Consider the following 20,568-nt stretch of genomic DNA (forward strand, 5'->3'; position numbering starts at 1 on the left):
GCCATTAAGTGCCCGCTGAGTGATCTTAATTTTAGAGCGTAATATCAATATCAATAGCATTGAGCTCGTTGGCGCCTAACGGATGAAGAGCAAGCTCCCCGAGTACTACTGTAGTACTTCGAAGTATATACTGTAGTCACGGCTCAGTAGAGCATCGGTTTCTTAACTCAAAGGTCGTCGGTTCGATCCTTGGCTTCCCCTATTTCCGCAAGGAATTATCCGTCCAATCCGGATAACGAGGGCTAACTTCGAAGTAGACGAAGCACGAGGTATGAAGCGTTGAGCGGAGTAAAAACTGATGATTATCGGGAGGAATGCCTTAATAATAATAATCCAAACCTCAGTAATTTAATCTAAACCATACGAAAAGCGATTTATTTATTTTATTGGAGGAACAAGGTTGCATGTGCAATCAAAAGGGTGCAGAAATTGGCTTGATTTTCTTGTACGAAAAACACATACTAACTTTACTATTACCTAGTGCAGTATACGTTAGTGAACCCTTCTGGCCTATCCCAGGGACCCCTGGTTCAAATCAAGATATTCGATTGGCTATCGAAAGGGGCATTCGTATTGTTATTCCTCGCGAAAAATTGACCAAATCATTCGCTCACAAATGGCAGAACAAGGACCAATTCAAGGCACCCAACTTGAACTTCAAGTAGGAATAACATCCGACGTTTAACTAAACGCACATATTAAACGCGCATTCACCACGCCTTTAACGTACGACAGAGCATCCATATAATTTGGTGCAGGCGGCGGTGCCTTGGCGACCCATCCATATACGTATCGTGCATGTCGCCGAATGTCCAATCGATTCCATTTGTCTGTTCTATATGGATTTACCATGAACTGAAAAACCTAGGTTTAAATATTAAAACCTAGGTTAATCCCAGGAATGATGTGACAAAACGGGGTCTTGAAATCCAGGCCAAGCTTTTCTTTTTTAGCCAATCATATCATCCCAAGAGAGAAACCGAACGCCATATGATTTTACCGAATACTGGTTTTCGTTTCGGAGTTACTGAATTCAAGTGTAAATATCTTGCCCAAAGCGACACAATTCGAAATCGGTCAAAATATATCTATAGAATAATACTCAAGCACAATTTGGGATTATTATTGCAATCTTCTCGTCGAAAGAACATGCTGGGATACCTCAAGGTACGTCCCGTCCTCCGCAGCTACATGATCATCATCATGCTGACCACCCCCACGTAGTCCAAGGGCGCCACTTCCTCGCTCGTCCGTCGTGTGAACGCTCGCTCCTTCGCGTCGTACGTGTCTCTTCACCGTCGTCCAGTTGGCTCATGACATGCATGCACAGGTTTGCCGTGCAAAATCCATACACGTTAGCGACGGAAGTCGAAGTCGCGCAGCATTCCAGCAAGGAATCTGCCGACATCTTGGCTCGCGTGAAGAAAGCGCAGCGGGAATGGGCTGCCGTGACCTTGGACGAGCGCAAGGCCGTGTGCACTAAGTGGACGGACGTGTTGAGCGCAAACATTGACACCATCGCCACCGACATTTCCCGTCAAATGGGCAAACCCCTCGGGCAAGCCGTGGGGGAAGTCAAGGGCACGATCCAACGCGCCAAGTCGGGTTCCCATCCTCTTCCTCCTGTCTCTCATGCTTCGGTAGGATCATGATTTCGCTCGCGGACAAGGCTTTGGCGCCGACGACGTCGTTCTCGTCGCCACCCGAGGCGGGGTTATTCCGGCAGATCACCAAGGAACCCGTCGGGGTTGTGTTCGTCATCGCGCCGTGGAACTACCCCATGGTGACCGTGGTCAATTCCGTCATCCCCGCGCTCCTTGCAGGTACACACACATGTCCTTTCTCGTGTTTTCCCATCAACATGACTATGCATAGGGAACGGAGTGTTGTTGAAGCACTCCCCGCAGACCCCTCTCTGCGGCGATCACTACGAGCGCACCCTCCATGAAGCGGGCGTTCCTCGGGATCTGCTTCGATCCGTCCATTGCACGCATGCGACCGCGGCCGCCCTCATTGCCAACCCCGCCGTGAACTACGTGTCCTTTACTGGCTCTGTCCGAGGGTAAGACGATCCTCCTTCCACCAAACGCATATCCTGTCAGCATCCCGCGAACATCTCCTAGATACATTGCTTTTTCATGTGGCGATATATATATATATATATATATATATATATTATTGCCTGCACGGTGTAATAATATATATATTTATTTATACATATCATCGACTATTATTGCCTGTATGGGTGTAGTAATATATATACATTGTGCTTTCGAGTGAAATTTCGTGTTGTGGCGTGGTTTCTCGTTGGAATTTAAATCGATTTGATTGGCTACCTCAGATGAGCTCAAAAGTATTAACCAATCAAAACCCATTTCCAATGAAATTCAACCAATCAGATCGATTGTGGATCGGTTTGGTCGGTGCGATTCGATTGCACCCCCTCCCCAAATTTGTATCAAATCGACAATATATATATATATTATTTCATCGACTTTTATTGCCTGTATGGTTGTATTAATAGTACAGTACATGCCGTTTGCACACGCCATTGTCACCGCCGTGTTGGTAGCTTGCCTATTTTTCCTTACTATGTCTATATATATATGTGTTATATTTTCGCTAATCTTGCAACTTTAATACTTATCACGCCCAATCAATCTAAATTACATACAGCACCAACGTACCTGCATACTTTTTCACGTGGATTTCTCGTCAATCACATAGAGGCGCCCAAGTTCACGCTGCGATCGGCGCCACTCGCTTCATCCACAGCACGCTGGAGCTGGGCGGGAAGGATGCCATGTACGTGGCTTCAGACGCCGACGTCGCGTCCGCCGCCGCGGGACTCACGGACGGCGCATGTTATAACGCGGGCCAGTCGTGCTGCGGCGTCGAGCGAGTGTATGTGCATCGGTCCCAGTACGAAGCGTTTCTTGACGCCATGGTGCCACATTTCAATGCATATCACGTAAGCCACAAACTCACACGATATATATATACTATGGATGGTTGATGTCCAAATACATCGTACCCATGGAATTGTATCATCGTGTTTGGAGGGTTGATTAAATTTGGAGTTGGACACAAGATTGTTTTAAATTTTTGACGATATATATATTTATATATATTTGTCGAAACTAGTTAGGGGATCCAATGGAACAAGACACGACGTTGGGTCCGATGGCGCTGGCGTCGGCGCCGTCTGTGCTGTCGGCGCAGGTGGCGGACGCCGTGGCCAAAGGCGGCAAAGTGCTCACGAAAGCCGCCAAACCATCGGAAACGCACGACCCGACGGGGCGCGGGCGGTTCTTTCCGCCGACTCTGGTGCGGGATTGCAACCACAACATGGACTTGATGAAGCACGAGTCGTTTGGGCCGATTCTCGGTATATTTATATATATGTATGTATTGGGGACATTTGACACTTGTGATTTATAGGTGTCATGGCCGTCGACTCGGATGAAGAAGCAGTTCACTGGATGAACGACAGCTCGTACGGCCTCACGGCGGGAATTTTCACCAAAGATATCGTACGATATATTCTATCTATATCTTGTGTTTTGATATGTTGTTTTCAACAATATATAGCAATTTTCATGATGAAATGGGGTGGAAATAGCTGATGTTATTGTATATGTAGGACCGCGCGAAACGCTTGGGCCAACAATTGGAAGCGGGGACGATCTATTTGGTATGGATATTTGACTGGTTGGGATATTGAAATATATATATATATTAAATATGGATTGATAGAACCGATGCGACGCCGTGGATGCGTATTTGCCGTGGACGGGAGTTAAAGACACGGGCAAAGGGCATTCGTTGTCGGAGCATGGATTTGCAGCGTTTACGCAATTGAAAGGGGTACGGCTGTATATATATATAATTATATTATATATATATATATTGATACGATTGGATGGGGGGGTATTGTAGTGGAACTTCAAATTGCCCTAATCCAGCGGGAACTATGAGCAAGGTCTACAGATCGACTAGTTCCGCACTACAGGCTGATGCATTGAATAACTTCGTAAGGTTGTAATATGATCCATCATGTTCAAAGTTTGGAAACTTCCATAGATAGTAGTAGTATTCGATCGAGTATTAACTCTATCAATAGTAAGGTAATGCATCAATTGTTGACACGGCACCAAATTATGAGACTGTCTGACTTTTAGCCAATATCATCTCGATATTTCGTGTTGGCCTTGTATGATTGGATATGATAATATTCGTCTCTATATTTTATTACAAGTCTCAATGCTGAAGTCTGGTCAGTTTTTTTCAATCTCAAACAAAAAAATACAAGTATTATATAGAATGTCAACTAGAAACACTTGACACTGTCCCGCCATACATGCCTACGAGAGCGTCACGGCAGTTGTGCATAGCTACGTGATACATGGAAGTACTCACTTTAGAGCCATTGCTACTATAGACAAAGAAGCAGCAGTGAATTGCTCGTCGCAACGAGTGGATGCCTCCACTGTATGCTGCTACTGTTGTGATCCACATCAGTGAATTAAAATGTAACTGCATTTTTTTAATCTGACTAATTAAATTCATGTAAATTTTTATTACGTATTTCAAAGTGCATGCAATTATATTTTTGATCAAATTATTTTGCATATTAATTTAATCAAATACAAACATCAAGGTTTTTAAAGGGTGTCATGAATTGATTCACCTCAAAAGTCGTGACCATAAAGCTCAAAACATTTAATTTCGATACAAATCTGAAATGTAGTCTAATCATGCTCAATGATATATCAAAAAAATGATGGCGTTTTATATTCTCTTGTGGTGCTATCAGCATTAAAATAATCGTTCTCGTTCTCGAGCTACTGGGATTTGAAGTCACGACCAAAACTTGACCAAAAACAGTGTCAATAATTGATGCATTACCTTACCAGTTTAAACGTTGATTAAATAATATTTTCGAGTAGAACTGTATTGTATATTCGGTACAGATTTCCAGACCCCGTCAACGAACGCTATTGGCTGGCTGGCTACTACTCCAATTTTGAGTGGATATATCTGATTGGCTCTTACAGAAAGAACAAGTATATTCAACCAATCACAACTCCAGTGTGATTCCATATTGATTAGATAAACAATTTTGGAAGTTTAGATTGTCCTTTTACCCAAAATTTGGACTTTTGTGCTGATCCATCGATCGATTCTTTGAAGTTTGTACTAGTATGTAAAAAGTTGTCTTGTGGTGATTGGAATCACAGTAATTTCTGGCACACACTAATTCGATGTTGGTGATGGTTTCCTGCAATCTGATTGGCTAAATCTTTGTGCCGATTCTTCGGTATATTTGGTTGTGTTGCATGTCGAATAAACACGACAATATCGAATTCACGATAGTTACCACTTCATTTCCTCTCGAAATTTCCATGCTCGATTAGTTCGATCGATGCGGTCGATTCCTTGGATCAAACGAAACCTCTTTGATTGAATAATTTATAGATATAGAGAGGTAAGTCTCGCCTTCTCGATAGCGAAAAGAGGTGCAATCATCACCACCGATACATTCAAGCTACACATCACACACTCAAGTAGAGAGCAATCGCATGCGTTTTTGATTTCGCAGATAGACACATGAAAAATAAAAATCAACAAAACAAACTTGAAGATATATTTAATTGAAACTATACAATTTCAGAATTCTTTATGGAATTCGCAACATGGTACATACACATCCCCATTACCCCGAGTACAAACATCAAGCACATGTGGACTGTACTACCTCATGTCACATCTCTCTGTTCATAGTAGGTTGACTTCAACCTACTAGCCTATTTTACATGGTACAATTCCCTCATTAAAACAGTTCCACTGTTTGAAATACTGTTTCAATGAGATTTATATGGAACTTTGTATGGTCAGACCACCTCACTTCTTACTAGGTAGGGGTTAAGTGCATGTCAGTGGTTAGCTATCGCCAACCACTGAGATTTAGCATCGTATGTACTCACCGGGGGTAGGACGGAGTCCCAGGTTACACAGGGCTATTGGAGAAAATGTTTATCCGGATGAAATAATTCCCTCATTTCCGGTCAATAGAACAGTGGAACTGTTTTAATGAGGGAATTATTCATTTTACATGCATTGGGACATAATACTACTGTATGATTGGCTAATATTCGATATTTATGACGAATCAAAACGTGCCGTTGATGTGTTGTTCATATAATGACCCAAAAGTGCCAATTTCAGGGGATAGTATTATTAATACTACTACGGCAATGAGGAATCCAAATATTGCATTCTTTTGGTGCAATTCCAGCGTGTTTAAAGGTCAGCCGGGCCTCCGAACGGGTCGACCTTTTGCTCGGGGGTGACGTAGGCCGCGGTGATGCCGCCGTCAACGAGGAACTTGGTGCCAGTGATGTACGACGCATCATCGCTCGCGAGGAATAGCGCCGCCTTGGCCATCTCTGCCGCTTCCCCGAACCTTCCCATGGGGACATGCACGAGACGGCGCTGCTTCTTCTCTTCCGTGTCCAGGAACTTCTGCAGTAGCTCCGTGTTGAGGGGGCCTGGGCAGAGCGCGTTCACGCGGATGTTTTCTCGCGCGTGGATGACCGCCAGCTCGCGGGTGAGGGAGATCACGGCACCCTTGCTCGCGGTGTACGCCAGTTGCGGCGTCGCGGCGCCAAGAACCCCGACGAAAGAGGCCGTGTTCACGATCGACCCCCCACCGGAGCGGCGAAGGGCCGGAATCGCATGCTTGCATCCGAAGAACACTCCCTTCACGTTGACCGCCATGCTACAAAAGAACACAAGATGATTCAAATCATTCAAGTCCATGACGATGGGAACTTACGTGAGATCCCACACTTGTTCTGACGTTGACACCGCATCGTCATCGTTGCTGTGCATGAGCCCGGCGTTGTTGAACAACACATGGAGTCCCCCAAAGGTCTTCTCTGCCAGGTCAATCATTGCTTTGGACTGGTCACTCTTGGACACGTCGGCGCCGATCGCGACCGCCACTTTCTTGTTGCCCACGAGTTCCGCGACGAGTCTCGCCGTTTCCTTGGCCGCGTCGAGGTTCAGGTCTGCGCACACAACGCCCTTGGCGCCTTCGAGGGCGAAGAGCAGCGCGCTCTTCCGGCCAATGCCCCCGCCGGCGCCCGTCACCACCGCAATCTTGTTCGCCAGTCGTCCAGACATCTTGGAGGAATTTCGAATCTGCCATGAAGATCGCAACGAATTCTCAGCAGTCGTCGCGACAAAGAACACGCGTTTAACGTATTTAACGCATGGTATCTTCAACAGGTTGGCAAAGTAGTATTAATATTAATCCTGCAGTAATATTAATAGTACCCCTCGAGTATTAATAGTAAGTACTAGTAGTCCTAAATTAAAAGTTGGCCGCAATTGAAACTTTATACTACGTAGTACTTCAAGTACAATTTTTCACAGGATAGTGGTACGTCAACCCGTGTGACTTATAAGTTGAATAGAAAAGATAGAGCAAATACTAGCATTCAATTGGGTCTGAAAGATTCGTTCTTGCAGGATATCGATATAAAGCGTATTCATAATTACGGCGAAGTCCAAGGAATTCCTGCACGTATTCTCCTGTCTTAAAGTTGAGACACTTTGAGATAACAAGCCTCCTACTGTATCTCACATGTCAATAGAGAGTTTTCAGAACACCGCTGCTGACATAAGATTGCCCAAATTCCTGTAATAATTTATAAACCTCTATAAATTGGAAATCGAAGTTTTCCGAATCTCCGGAACTGTTGAGATAGGGTGCGCGTCATCTAAAGCCAGCCTTTAATTTCTGAAAAATGGTTCAATTCAGTACTGTAATGATAATGTGTTAGAGGTTCACATATTGTTTGAGAGGTTTTCCTATAATATATCAGAGGTTTTGATAAATGACCTGCGAAAGTACATATGTCTACCGGATACAGTAGGCATTATCCGGTACAACACACCTGTATGAGGCCACTTATCCGGTATTTGGGGCCTTTCTATTGTAATCTTATCCCGGAATGAGACCGCTTATCCGGTATTTGGGGCCTTTCTATTGTAAGTGGCCTCTATTCGTTTTTACAATTTTGCGAATTTCCGCAATTGACTTGTATTAGTGATTCCAATGAACTATCGATTTATAGAGCTATTTCACTCATAAATTTTCATTTAAAGATTTGTGTGGAGCGGTTTTGGACCTAACGTTACTGGTAATACATTTTACAGGCTTTAACTGACCCGCGCTGCTGCAGGAGGCTTGTTAAGTGTCTCAAATTTTACGATAACATTAAGAGAATACGGATAATATGTTCGCATACTGGTGACTCGGTGGAGTAAGCCTCGCATCAGCGGACCGGTACACTCCTTCACGCAATCAACATCCATAGGCTCGTTCTGGTCATGCTGGTCAAAAGAGTGACTTCGTCAAGCCGCTTTATAAGATATACATTGGACAGAGCGATAGCTAGACGCATAGTGGCGGGTGGTCAATCTTTAGAGCAGGTAACCAAGGAACTGGGGTGAACATGTTGACTAATCCGTACGTAGTAGTCATTAATAAGACGGCAACTCGGATACGAGAGCAGTATCTTACATGTCTCGTCCGTCGAAACTCGTGGAGCGGCAATACACGCTCATTCGGTTAATATCGTATCTGAATCTCTGAAAAGTACTCCAAGTAGTACTTCGGAAAGATGTGAATATGTCTTTTCCGCATCTTGAATTCGTCACCGAACGTTTTACTTTTTCCACTTTTGAGATGAGGTCGACAACCTGAATCTTATCTCAAAAGTGCTTTCGAAAACTCGCTATTATTTTATAGAGGAAATCAAATCCGTTTTCACGGGTTATAATTTCGGAAGGAGTTTCCGAAGCTCCATTTTCTGGTTGACTGATAGAAACGAACAGGGTATTGATTTACAAGGGTTTACTTCCAATGAGTTTTTACGTTAACGTAAAGTGCCAATTTATGACGTATGACCAATTTGGACGTACGAAAATGCACCAATCATATATCGTAATTTGATTATGCACCAATCATACAATGGACCTCTAAATTTCTATTCAGAATTATATACAAAAAGTAAGGTGAAAATATACGACTTACATATTAACAGTATATTGGCACTCAAAATTATAGAGGTTCCGCCCCTAAAACGGTTTCCAAGGACTCCAAGCTTTGTCCAAAAGCATAAAACCTTAATCATGGAGTGGTCATCAGGGAATTCTCTACTTTTTAGGACTTTTTAGAACTCGAAAATAATGAAGCAGGACGGAGATAATTACCGGTATGCCCATTTTTCAAAATCAAATGAAAGTTGTAATCGTAGCTATTAATACTTATGTCATATATTGGCATTTTACGTTAACAATACTTTCAAGATTTCCCAGTCTCCAGAAGGACAATCCAAATGGATCCTTAGCTTAGTTATGAATGATCGACGGTTAACTAAGTACACCTCGAACATGAATGGGGAACCCTCAGCACACCAAAATAGTGCTTCGCATTCAACCTGGAACAACAGGATAATATGTTGTGCGACCTTAGGCCCTTCTACTTACTGGTAGTAGGCTTCGGGAATGTCGATGGTGTCGTCGGGTGTACTAGGAACACATTGGGCCTACGCTATGTAATGAACTCCCGACAGCGCCTCTTGGCGAAGAGACGCATCGTCCCGCACAGGTTGATCACTGGACAAGGTTGTGTTGTGACGTTACACGAGTGAGGGCGCATAGCTCATTTCCAAATTCGCATTGCAAACGCAACAGCCATATATATATATGCACACTCGTTGCGCCACGCACGGGTGCCCTCACTTTGCCAAACTGGGCAACTACTGCCTCTACCACAGCCGCGCCTTCGGTCTTATGTCATTGCCACTTCGAAGGCCATACACCCCCACCGCTGCCAACGACACATTTCCCTTTTTGAGGAGCTCCGACAAGGCACACGGTCCAGACGTCGCAGCCAAGCCCCAGGCGCGTTATGACCACCCAAACAACTCGTTGCCGAGACTCAAAAGCGCTCGAATGTGCAGAGTCGCAGGGTGCAGTTCATACGCCAGACGACAAGGCAGATGCTCTCGACACGGCGGCTCCATCACGTGTGCAGCGGAAGGGTGCACAACTCCAGCGCAAACGGGCGGAAAGTGTCGGGCACATGGAGGGGGGTCTCTGTGTAAAATGGATGGCTGTGGGGCGTTTGCGAGGACCCAAGGACTGTGTGGACAACATCGGCAGGTCGCGCAGCAGACCTTGGCAGCGCGATCTGCATAAACCAGTTTACGTGTTTAATGGAAGTGAACGTAGAAAGGAAATACACTGTGCTGAAGAGTAAAAACAAACTCCATTACGCAGCTCTGTTTAATATTGAAAATCTACATCGTTAACGTTGGAATTACTTATAGTTGTTAGTAGTTACTGAAAGTGCGAACAGGTCGCACGACCTGTTGAGCCACAGCGCGGGCCATATCCATGTCGGAACCCAGCACACTTGCGATAACGTTATCATAGTAAGTAAGTACTTAGCTCTCAATGCTGTCAAGAAGCCCCCCCCCACTTTGAGCACAGATAGTCGGTAGCAGCAGCTTGACCAACTTGTCTCGCTCGACGGGTTGTTCACAGCGGATCTCAGCACCGGAACTCGCGAGCACCATTTGAATCACGTCGAAAGCTACTGCGGTTTATATAGAGCTCTTTCGTAACTGCAATGTGAAACCGTTTCAGGTGATGTTTAAATGTGTGTGTGTTGCTGCATCGTTGGTCTTGTACTACTACTATGTAGAAGGAGTAAACTACAACTGTACAGTGACTAACGTTAGTTTGGATTGAGGTAGACTGAAGTCGTGTCCAGGCAAGACAAGAATGATGAAATACACTATAACGTTAGATCACGTTCGAAACCGCCAGTAACGTCCTAGGCTGATGTGCAGCAGGTAGTTACTTTAAAAGGTCCGTTTCGTCAACCTCATATTAATGACAGCGTACTAACGTTATCACAATTTAGCATCAGTGTCGCAACAAAGTAGTTTCAGCCCCAAATCGACCATACCTGAGACAAGAATTGAGGCATTCGTTGCGATTAATACTCGGGGGTCTCCAGACTTTGGTTGTGCAACGCATGGCAATTGGTAAGCGCAAGCCGGCAATAACAACTTCCATCGAAACCCGCTTGTGCTTTGCACACGGCTGGACAAGGCGAAGGAGACCACGCTGTTAATACCTACAAAGCGACTGCAACACGTGGCGAAGTTCTGGGCAAATCGGTAGCGCCAACAATTTGACTTTAAGGGGGAGGGCGGTAGTGATGCTGGGGTGATGGATGTGTTTGGGTCTTGAAAAGAAGATTTATGGGCGGAGGATAGAGCTCACTGGAGTTTATATACACGTGGTGGATTCCCGTGTTAGCCAACAAGTCTACAGGCGACGACACGACCTTGGCTCGGGCAATGTGCACAAACGATATTCGTTGTCCACCCATAGAAGCTGGCGGCATTGCAGCAAACAAAAAATACGTCAAGGAAGTGACGATGATCCTAGAAACGGAAGCAAACTGGACAAGCCAAAGCTCACGAGGCGCGCCAGCCCCGCAGTCGCAACGCATTACTGTAGGGGACGAGGGGGGTGCAGCGACGAACCAAGGCGCGATGAGACAGTTGAGCCCCATGTGAGAGACCTACGCAGTCACTTAGCGACCATTGGCGACGGACAAGGACACGTGAAGTGTCTCAAAGAAGTGACAGGAGAGCTTCAGTAGGCGGTGGCGACGGGGAAAAGGGTTGCTTGACTGGCCATGCTACTGCTTTGGGGACGGCGAAGCGTGAGGGGAAGGTGGAGATGGGCGACTGCAGTTGAAGTAGTGGGATGACATCAGCAGCGCAAACAACCGAAGAGAGGCAAGAACGACGTTGCATCAGGATGTGGTGTCCATGGCACTTCAGGCAGTTGTTGTCGACGTCGTCAGTCAGTTCGGAGGGAAAGGAACTTCACCACCTGAATGCAAAAGAAACAGGCGCTGAAGACATGTTTGAGGGTGAGCACAGCGATGATCCACGCTGCGAACGGACGAGACTGGACTTTGACGGATGTTGTAGCGGCCGACGGGGGTGCCCATGTCTGATATTGTTGGAGCAGCAACGGTTGTATGTATAAGTACTTAGTATATACTTCGTCCACTGGTACTGTCTGTAGGTATGCATCATGAATGCAGATACTCATTATTCGCCATCTAACTTGATGGTGGCTTCAGCTAACAGATGACATATAGCACGGACATGCAGTGGAAGAACGCAAGATTGCAACACCGACTCAAAAGCAACTATACACAACCAATAGCCGCCGCCGTTTCAAGTCATGATCGGTTACACGACGGTTACATTTGTTGCTCATGGCCTCACCAGGCAGCCTAGCGGCCACGCTCTTTGACGCCCTGGTTAGCGGCCACAGTTCGATCCAGTCAAATGTGTCTGCCGCCGGAGATGCTGTCGGGTTTTGGTCGCCTGCTACTGCTGCCACCAACTGGTGCGAAGTAGACTACGAGTCGATCCTGTGTGTACTACAGTACTGGTACCGGTATGACAATCCTGCCCAAGATCGGCTATTACGTGGCTGAATTCTGGAACACGCTGACGAACGCAGCATACGTGGTGGTGGGGCTGTGTGCTATATCTCGTAATAGCAAAGCCAAGCAAGAGGCTCACGGGTATAGTCGTCGTGCGGCGGTGTGCTGCTGCCTCACGGGGGTGTTCTCAGGGCTGTTTCATGCGACCATGTGGATGTCCTTCCAGCGCCTCGACGAAATGTTTGAGACCGGCATCATCGTGTTTCTCTACCACGAACATGCTACTGGAGCCGCCTTGGGGCACTTTATACTGGCGGCGACGACCATTTTACTGGCGCCTTCAACTTCGCGAGTCTGTGAAGTCCACCTCGTTGTCATGATTCTCGCCACGATCGTTCGGTTGTCCGCTGCTTCCAGGGACGTACCTGCTGCCAAGCCGCGGATTCTGGCGGCGGCAGTGGCCACTGCACTGGGCTTCGCGGCGTGGCTGATGGATCGGACATGCTGCCACTATACAGTGTCACATTTTCCGATTAACGTGCAGCTGCACGCGTGGTGGCACCTCTGGACGGCGCCGGCCCTGCATTTTGGCTTCCAAACACATCAGATTCTATTTCGCCACAACAGAACACTTCACGTCGTCGAGTAATAATCATGCCACCAATATGCACACATCTCACAGTGGTGTTGTGCGTACGAGTACTTGTCGTCCATCTTGAATCTGTCTTACTATAATTTTCGACTCTAAAAATTACTACTTCTGCGTCTAATTTTATAGTTTTTGATCAAATAGTTTTTTGAAAACTCAACTTTACACTGTACACTCGACAGGTCATCGTGTAGTGGCTCAAATCCTTCCGTGACACTCAACTGCATATCAAGTGCATTTGTCAGTAACGTTAAAGTCAATTTTTCCGACGCGTCAATTCGGCGGACTACTTTCTGGAGCGGGGAACGTCGTTTTGCCCAAAGTTTGAACTTTGTGCTTTGTACTGACGTTTGTATGGAGAGATTTGTCCAGTGTCACACTAATTTCTCACACACACTAATTCGATATTGAATAGTTCGAAGAGTGGATTTGATTGGTCTGGCTTTGGATTGGTGATTTGGCGTGGCTAATTAATTTTCCATTGACTGTGAGCACTCTCCAATTTCGAATCGACTTGACAGTAATAAATCGGCAGAAAGCCGATCAACAAATCAAAACACACCGACTCGATCCATTGACCAATGAAAATCCAAGAAACCATTTCATGATACGTGGCCATGTCAATATTAACATGCTACACTAACAATCGATTCTCAAAAGCCACCTCCAACACCAAATACGTGCACCTAATATTAATATTGTCTATTTTCTTCAAATTTCCCAATTTTGCATGGTTCGTTCAATCGAGCACAAATAGAGCCGAGACATCTGATTGGCCAATATCCACTTCGCCCTTTCCAGTAGAAACTCGAAAATGGATTGTAGCCAATCAGAAACAAGTAGTTTCGGATTGACCAATGGGAGAGATTGGTGCTCGATTCGCTCGGCGAGATTCGATTGAACGGGGTCCGGAAATTCATACCGAATCTCCAATACCAGCGCTATTATTAATAATAGTTCCAGCTATTAACAGCTATTGATATTGTCCTTTTACCCAAAATTTGGTGTGCTGATTCACCAAATCTATCGATCGATTCTTTGTATTGACCAGTAGTATCACACTAATTGAAGTCACACACTAATACAATGTTGCATAGGTCGAAGATTGGATTTGATTGGCTACTTGATTAGTGATCTGAGTTTTGATTGGTCGATCATCGATTGTCGTCTGCCATTTTGAATCGACTTACACTGTAGTAACTACTTCGAAGTATCGGTTGACGTTACTGACAGTTTTTAATTTCATGTTTGAATGGACCAATCGAAAGGCGTTAAGTATCGATGGTACTTGATTGGTTAAAATAGTCTTTGTATTTGATTTTACAAGTTTTGCAAGACATATCCAATAAAAATATATCAGAACTTATTGTCGATTTGATACAAATTTGGGGAGGGGGTGCAATCGAATCGCGCCGACCAAACCGATCTACAATCGATCTGATTGGTTGTTGAATTTCATTGAGAGGGTTCTGATTGGCTAATAATTTTGAGCTGAGGTAGCCAATCAAATCGATTTAACTTCCAACGAGAAACCACGCCACAACACAATGAAATTTCACTCGAAAGCACAATAGAGATGGGCGTGTTTCTCCCCCGTTCTCTATAGTGTGGCTACATATTATAGTAGTCCAGACTTCTAACAATACTTTACAGTGCTCGACAGCGTCGAGGGTGCTTCTCAGAATTGTATCGATTATGAAGAGGTTTTCTGCGACCCAACAATATAGTTGTCATAGTTTAGACCAATGAAAACGTATTATACTGAGTAATATCCAATAAATTGGTCATAATATGTGTATACCCATTAGTCACAGGAGGATATTTAGATTGATAAATATATAAGTTTATAGGATGAAAATTCACTAGTTTTGAAACTTCGAAGCATCGTTTTGGCAAGACTATAAACATTCGGGACTCGTTCAAAATAGCCAGTTGTAGAGTGGACACATGATATATTAAACTTTTCTGGCTAACAGTTTTGTACCAAAAGTTATGCTCAAAGGCACCTTCGAAGCTGTCGTGCACTGTTAAGTCGTCCTACGATGGGTCTAATAGTAATTCCCTGTCAAAACGAATGAAAACGTCCTAGTATTAAAAGTCACGGCGGGTGAATTTGGCTTCGTCCATGAATTCCACGGCGACCGTCTGGTTGGCAAACCCGCGTCCGTGCAGTTCATTCGCCGCTGCTTCCGCACACTCGAGTTGGGCAAATGCGACAAAAATCTACATTCCACGTTACACAATCCAAAAACTCTAAAAAACTCTAAAAAAAAACCCAAAATATGCACAAAAAAGCCCAATACTGTTTCCTACCTTGCACACTGACGACGGGTGGTACTGCGCCTCCCCCGGGCGCGGCACGACCATATCTTGCACCGCGCCAGACTTTTCACACTCGGCGCGGATGTCGTCGCAAATATCCTGAAACTCCTCCGGATCCGAGAGATCGGCGGGGGTGACCATATTGAGCAGCACGAGCACGCGGGACGGCTGCCCGAGCGGCGCCGACGGCACGACCGCGAGGGGCTCGGTGCCCGTGAGGGGGTCAAATTGCGGGGGGAAGAGGCCGCCCGCCGTCTGCGCCGTCCGCACCGTGAGGATTTTGTCGCCAACTTGCATGTCATTCAGCCCAGCGCATGCAATCTGCGTGATCGCGGGGTCCAAATACTCGCAAAAGCCATATCCCTTGGATAGGTTGGTGTTGAGTTCTTTCACCAAGTGGAAAGACTTGAGCGCGCCAAATGCTTGTAAAAGTTCCTTCACTTGCTCCTCATTAAGCTGATAAGGCAGCCCCCCGACAAAGATTTTGCCAGGACCATCGCTTACAGAGGTCGACACGATACCCAGAGCATTCACATCCAGTTTCGGGATGGGACCTATACCATATATAGATATTAGATGGACATTTATATATATATATATATATATATAGAATAAACAAGAGGCGTGTAGACTTGGTATTACAGGAACCATAGATATATATAGATATTAGGTGGACATTTATATATATATATATATATATAATATATATATAGGCGTGTGGACTTGGTATTACAGGAACCATAGTGGGATGATAGATTCCTTTAAAGATGGACAAACATACAACAATCGCCACACCTGTGACATATGATATATATATATATATTGAAGTTTCAGAGGGAGATAGATCGATTCGGTCATCCGTTAGCAGAATCAAAAGTCGTAAGAGAATGGATTAATAATAATCGGTCTAAACCAATCAAAATATTCCATTCTGGTGAATTTCTGCCAATCCAAACGTTTGACTCGCCCAATCCGTCCGTATGGGGGGGCAAAACCATATACATATATACTAATATTTGTATGGCATAGTTTGTTCAAGCTTAAATATGGGATGATCAAATCTGGGTGAAACGCACACAATATGGAAACACCTGGAATATTCGTTTGATCATCCAATCATATGGAACAATATAGAAATACGAATAAAGGGTTTCAATGAAAATCGTTAAAAAAAGTCGAAAAAAGAGCCAAAAATCGACGAAATATAAGCGTATTTTCTACCAGTTTCCTTGACGGCGGACGGGTTGTAGTCGTTGGGGCGTCGGATCTTGAGTGGCTGGCCATGATACGTGATCCCGTCCAGCTCCATGCATGCTGTGGTCAGTTCGATCGTTTTCAGCTCCACAAACGCAAAATGGCGTTCGCGGTTGATGTACACCTGTTAAAAAAGGCGAAAAAAAGTCGAAAAAAAGTCGAAAAATATATGAACCCCACCGACACGACCGAGCCATGCTCTTGAACTTCGCCGAGTGCTTTGTCGATCACTTCGTTGAAGAAGCGCTCGATCTCGGCTTCCGTGATCTCGCCAAAGCCGCCCACGTACAGCCGACGAGCATGGCGCGAGTGCTGGCTGCCTCCAAATGACTAGAAGATATGAGCATGATCATGGAGAGTCTCATGGAGGTCGTTACGAGGTGATGCATGTGGGCCTAGGACATGCAAATGATTAGATCGACGGTATGGTTGAGATGGACGTACGTTCGTGGGAGGTCCAAAGGAGGCGGGGCCGACGATGCCCGACAGCGCCGCCAGTTTCGCTTGCATGATCACTTCCGCCGCGTACGTGGCCGCCGTGTCCTGGGTGACGCCCGCCGGAAGAATGTCAAAGCTACTTGGAGGATTAGATCATGTGCAAGTAGAAATGGTGGTGGTAGTACCGCCGCACGCGCACGCGGCCAGACCCGCTGAGCGACAGCGTGCCAAAGCCCTCCATCTTCTTGAAGTCGCCTTTCCGATCGCCGCGAGAGGAGCGGCTGCTGCGCGGCTCGTCGTAGTCCCGTCGGGGATCACGACTGCTGCTACCCTTCGACCGACTGCGGTCTCTTCGTCGACGGTCAGAGCCGCGGTCCGACGCGCTCCCTCGATCGCTGCCTCGGCGGTCACTCTCGCGAGGCTTGTCAGACCGAGACTCGTGGTGGCTGGATCGATGGCTGCTACGGGGCACGTCGTCCCGACTGCTGCGCGACGACGAGGATGGAGGAGGAGGTTGGGCGTCGTCTCTCGAACGGGAAGAGTGCGGCACTTCGTCCCGTCGAGACGACGATGAGATGTCTTCTCGACGGGAGTTGTCTTGGCGAGAAGAAGAAGCATACTCATCGCGTCGCGGCTCTTCTCGGGGTCTCGTGCTGGTACTGCCACCGTACCCATCATCGCGGCTGCTGCGACTCGGCTTCGGCAGATCGGCGCTGGCATCTGCATAGATGTTCGGGTCATGTCGATGCATATGAACGGAAGGAGGTGGCGGCACAGGAGCTTCCTGCTGCTGCTGCTGTCGCATCCATGCAGGTAGGGTGAGTTCTCGTCCGCGGCCTGCCATAATCGACGGGAATACCACTCGTTTTGACAGATAAACGCCCTCCGCACAATACCCTGGATTCGTACACTAATTAAGGTATTTACAGCAGTCCTGCGACTTTACTCCACCTAATTCTATTGAATACGAACGCATGCATTCTGTTTACTTGGAATAAAGCAATATCTATGGCATAATTCATCGAAGAAATGACTCACACTATTTACAGACTTTCCAACCTCAATTGACTTGCAAATTGTATGTGGCAGGATTTCGTGATATTATTCCGCACATTCCCACCTCATTTCCGAATGCCGCCATGTGGGAAGTATTTGAAGCATCGGCGGCGGCATGCCAGGTCCTTCTCGGCAGCGGCATCCCCACCACCATCTACAGCTACCAGGATGGAGTGTATGAGGACTTGCTTCCGTTCTCCCATCTCCTTGTGCAGACCTTCGCGCACAGCGTCGTGCCGTTCCACGAGAAGTTCTATCCGTGGTTCGCGTCGCGAGGTGACTATGGACTTGTGCAGCTCCTTCGATGCCGACCTCAATCGTTGCCGTATCTCATGCGGTATGCGGCATGGTCAGGAGACATGGATCTGCTGCTCTGCCTCCACGCGAAGGGAGACCTCCTGTCGCTGGCAAACCTGTTGGACATCGCGTCCTCTCGCGGCCACCTGGATCTTCTCGTGTGGTTGCATGAACACGGGTACGTTGGATGCACCACCCGTGCGATGAATGCTGCTGCAGAGCAAGGACATTTGGAGATTGTGCGATTTCTGCACCACCACCGAATGGAAGGATGCACTCGCAGCGCCATGAACGGCGCCATGATGAACGGCCACCTCGAGATCGTCCGGTTTCTGCATGAGCATCGCACCGAAGGTTGCACTCCTTACGGCATGGATGTGAGCGCGAGGAACGGTCATTTCGCCGTTGTTGAGTTTCTCCATCATCATCGAACGGAGGGGTGTACCGCGGACGCGATGGCGTGGGCGGCGGCGGCTGGCCACCTAGACATCGTCCGCTTCTTGAACGAACAAAGGAACGAAGGGGATGCCGTGTGGGCCACGGAGGCGGCGGCAACAGCCGGACACAGGGACATCGTCCGGTACTTGGAGTCGCACGCGATGGAGGAAGGGCCAAGTGATGCTAACGTTGTGTTTTCTGGTCGAGATTTTGCATTTTGAATTAGAGTCGTTTTCAATAATAGACAGATTTCGCAACCAATCAATTGCACATCTATAGTACTATTAATACTTCGAAGTACTGATCTCCCCCCTTAAACGAAACGGGGTAAACTTGAGATAATTTTTGAAACTTTATATTATCCAACCATATCGGAAGGTGATGACTTTTTCAAAATTCGAACACTTGAATCGTTTGGCATTGAAATGGATGACATCATTTCCACTGTGAGAAACTGCTGGAGACGCACTGGCATACTCAGCTCTGACTTGGAGACGCCCAGCGCTTGAATGCATGTATAAATGGTTGGTTCAGACAGCCTGCAAATACCTGTAAGAGTTAATTTACTGTGTGAATTGCATAATTTGCTCCGTTTCGTTTAAGGGTGGAGATCAGTAGCACTACCTCCAGACGGAAATAGAAGTCCCTTTTGGTGAAAATTAATAAAATTGGTGATTTGTTTGATGGTGTTATCTGTTTTTGCCCTAAGTATGCTTGTTGTAAAGGTCTTTGTATGATCCGTATCCCTGTGGAATATAATACCTTAAAGATGAATACCCTAATGGATAAGGGGGGTTCTACTCTATGAATGTTTGTGGTTTGCATGCATTCTACCTGCATGAACAAATAGTCAGCAACAAGTTAAACTATGTTTTGTACAGAATATAAATTAATGCAGGTCTTTAATATAATCAGTATAAAATCGTGACTCGTATCCGGATACATATAAAGAGACTCTATAAAGTAATTAATTCCGGTTAATTCTGAATAAACCTCTAAGAATGAAAAGGGACTTCTATTTCCGTCTGGAGGTAGTACATACTTTTGACGTACACCTACACTCATCCAAGTTACCTACAGTAAGGCTGTTCATTTTTCCTTAAGTTACCGCCAAGTTCTCACCTTCAACATCAACGCCTTGTCCCTCATTTCCTGTTTATCCGGCATTTCGCCAGCCCGATATTTGGAAAAACTCGACATCCACATCGCCACAAATCCAGCCAGTTTTGCAGCCAATACATCAATTTCTTACAGGTAGGTTCTAAATTTATTGAAGTGTAAATACATCTTGGATTGACAGTGAGTAGACTGTTCACTGTTAATTCAAAATCCTTATTCTTCCAAAATGCTGGATAATTTATCCGGCGACCCGTGCCCTCACACCAACCCCAAGCGAGTGATAAAACGTCGTATTTGGAACCAATAAAACTTCTCTTCAAAGACCAAACTGGCCTCCATCCCAAAGCGCGTCCACCATCTCTGCTGCCGCTCATTAAAGAAAACCTCCAGCTCAAGGCCTACACCGCTAACCCCACGCCTCCCACTCTTACAACCC

General features: G+C 46.0%; 5 protein-coding genes across 6 annotated transcripts; 3 read left to right on the forward strand and 2 right to left on the reverse strand.

The window, feature by feature from the left end:
• Window positions 1-1,101: 1,101 nt before the first annotated feature.
• Window positions 1,102-4,066, forward strand: H257_08461 (hypothetical protein). The gene is made up of 11 exons (XM_009834330.1): window positions 1,102-1,167; window positions 1,225-1,280; window positions 1,331-1,600; window positions 1,645-1,823; window positions 1,876-2,062; window positions 2,728-2,971; window positions 3,145-3,388; window positions 3,442-3,533; window positions 3,644-3,694; window positions 3,757-3,867; window positions 3,940-4,066. The coding sequence occupies exons 1-11, from the start codon at window positions 1,150-1,152 to the stop codon at window positions 3,958-3,960; spliced, it is 1,473 nt and encodes a 490-aa protein (XP_009832632.1). The 5' UTR covers window positions 1,102-1,149; the 3' UTR covers window positions 3,961-4,066.
• Window positions 4,067-6,216: 2,150 nt separating this feature from the next.
• On the reverse strand, window positions 6,217-7,245 carry H257_08462 (hypothetical protein). Its single transcript, XM_009834331.1, has 2 exons — window positions 6,839-7,245; window positions 6,217-6,781 (listed from the first exon to the last, which is right to left on the reverse strand). Exons 1-2 carry the CDS (start codon window positions 7,186-7,188, stop codon window positions 6,304-6,306), a joined length of 828 nt encoding a protein of 275 aa, XP_009832633.1. The 5' UTR covers window positions 7,189-7,245; the 3' UTR covers window positions 6,217-6,303.
• A 5,142-nt stretch (window positions 7,246-12,387) lies between these two features.
• On the forward strand, window positions 12,388-13,300 carry H257_08463 (hypothetical protein). The gene has a single exon (XM_009834332.1). It carries the CDS (start codon window positions 12,573-12,575, stop codon window positions 13,206-13,208), a length of 636 nt encoding a protein of 211 aa, XP_009832634.1. The 5' UTR covers window positions 12,388-12,572; the 3' UTR covers window positions 13,209-13,300.
• A 1,878-nt stretch (window positions 13,301-15,178) lies between these two features.
• Window positions 15,179-18,138, reverse strand: H257_08464. 2 transcript variants are annotated; one of them, XM_009834333.1, is made up of 7 exons: window positions 17,408-18,138; window positions 17,229-17,358; window positions 17,162-17,179; window positions 16,965-17,114; window positions 16,752-16,908; window positions 15,522-16,084; window positions 15,179-15,431 (listed from the first exon to the last, which is right to left on the reverse strand). In XM_009834333.1, exons 1-7 carry the CDS (start codon window positions 18,064-18,066, stop codon window positions 15,300-15,302), a joined length of 1,809 nt encoding a protein of 602 aa, XP_009832635.1. In that variant the 5' UTR covers window positions 18,067-18,138; the 3' UTR covers window positions 15,179-15,299. The 2 variants fall into 2 exon arrangements, with proteins under 2 accessions (XP_009832635.1, XP_009832636.1); XM_009834334.1 differs by having other exon boundaries at window positions 15,179-16,084.
• A 169-nt stretch (window positions 18,139-18,307) lies between these two features.
• On the forward strand, window positions 18,308-19,274 carry H257_08465 (hypothetical protein). Its single transcript, XM_009834335.1, has one exon. The coding sequence runs from the start codon at window positions 18,362-18,364 to the stop codon at window positions 19,232-19,234; it is 873 nt and encodes a 290-aa protein (XP_009832637.1). The 5' UTR covers window positions 18,308-18,361; the 3' UTR covers window positions 19,235-19,274.
• The last annotated feature ends 1,294 nt before the right edge of the window (window positions 19,275-20,568 follow it).

The sequence above is a fragment of the Aphanomyces astaci genome (assembly GCF_000520075.1).
Source record: "Aphanomyces astaci strain APO3 unplaced genomic scaffold supercont1.19, whole genome shotgun sequence".
Classification (NCBI taxonomy): domain Eukaryota; phylum Oomycota; class Saprolegniomycetes; order Saprolegniales; family Verrucalvaceae; genus Aphanomyces; species Aphanomyces astaci.

Coding starts and splice junctions, on each gene's coding strand:
- H257_08461 (XM_009834330.1), top strand. Junction 1,601..1,644: donor GGCACGATCCAACGCGCCAA/GTCGGGTTCCCA, acceptor ATGCTTCGGTAG/GATCATGATTTCGCTCGCGG. Junction 3,389..3,441: donor GTCGTTTGGGCCGATTCTCG/GTATATTTATAT, acceptor TGTGATTTATAG/GTGTCATGGCCGTCGACTCG.
- H257_08462 (XM_009834331.1), bottom strand. CDS start 7,188: ATGTCTGGACGACTGGCGAACAAGATTGCGGTGGTGACGGGCGCCGGC. Junction 6,782..6,838: donor GAACAAGTGTGGGATCTCAC/GTAAGTTCCCAT, acceptor GTTCTTTTGTAG/CATGGCGGTCAACGTGAAGG.
- H257_08463 (XM_009834332.1), top strand. CDS start 12,573: ATGACAATCCTGCCCAAGATCGGCTATTACGTGGCTGAATTCTGGAAC.
- H257_08464 (XM_009834333.1), bottom strand. CDS start 18,066: ATGGCAGGCCGCGGACGAGAACTCACCCTACCTGCATGGATGCGACAG. Junction 17,359..17,407: donor GGCCGCGTGCGCGTGCGGCG/GTACTACCACCA, acceptor TCCTCCAAGTAG/CTTTGACATTCTTCCGGCGG. Junction 15,432..15,521: donor ACCCGTCGTCAGTGTGCAAG/GTAGGAAACAGT, acceptor CGTGGAATGTAG/ATTTTTGTCGCATTTGCCCA.
- H257_08465 (XM_009834335.1), top strand. CDS start 18,362: ATGTGGGAAGTATTTGAAGCATCGGCGGCGGCATGCCAGGTCCTTCTC.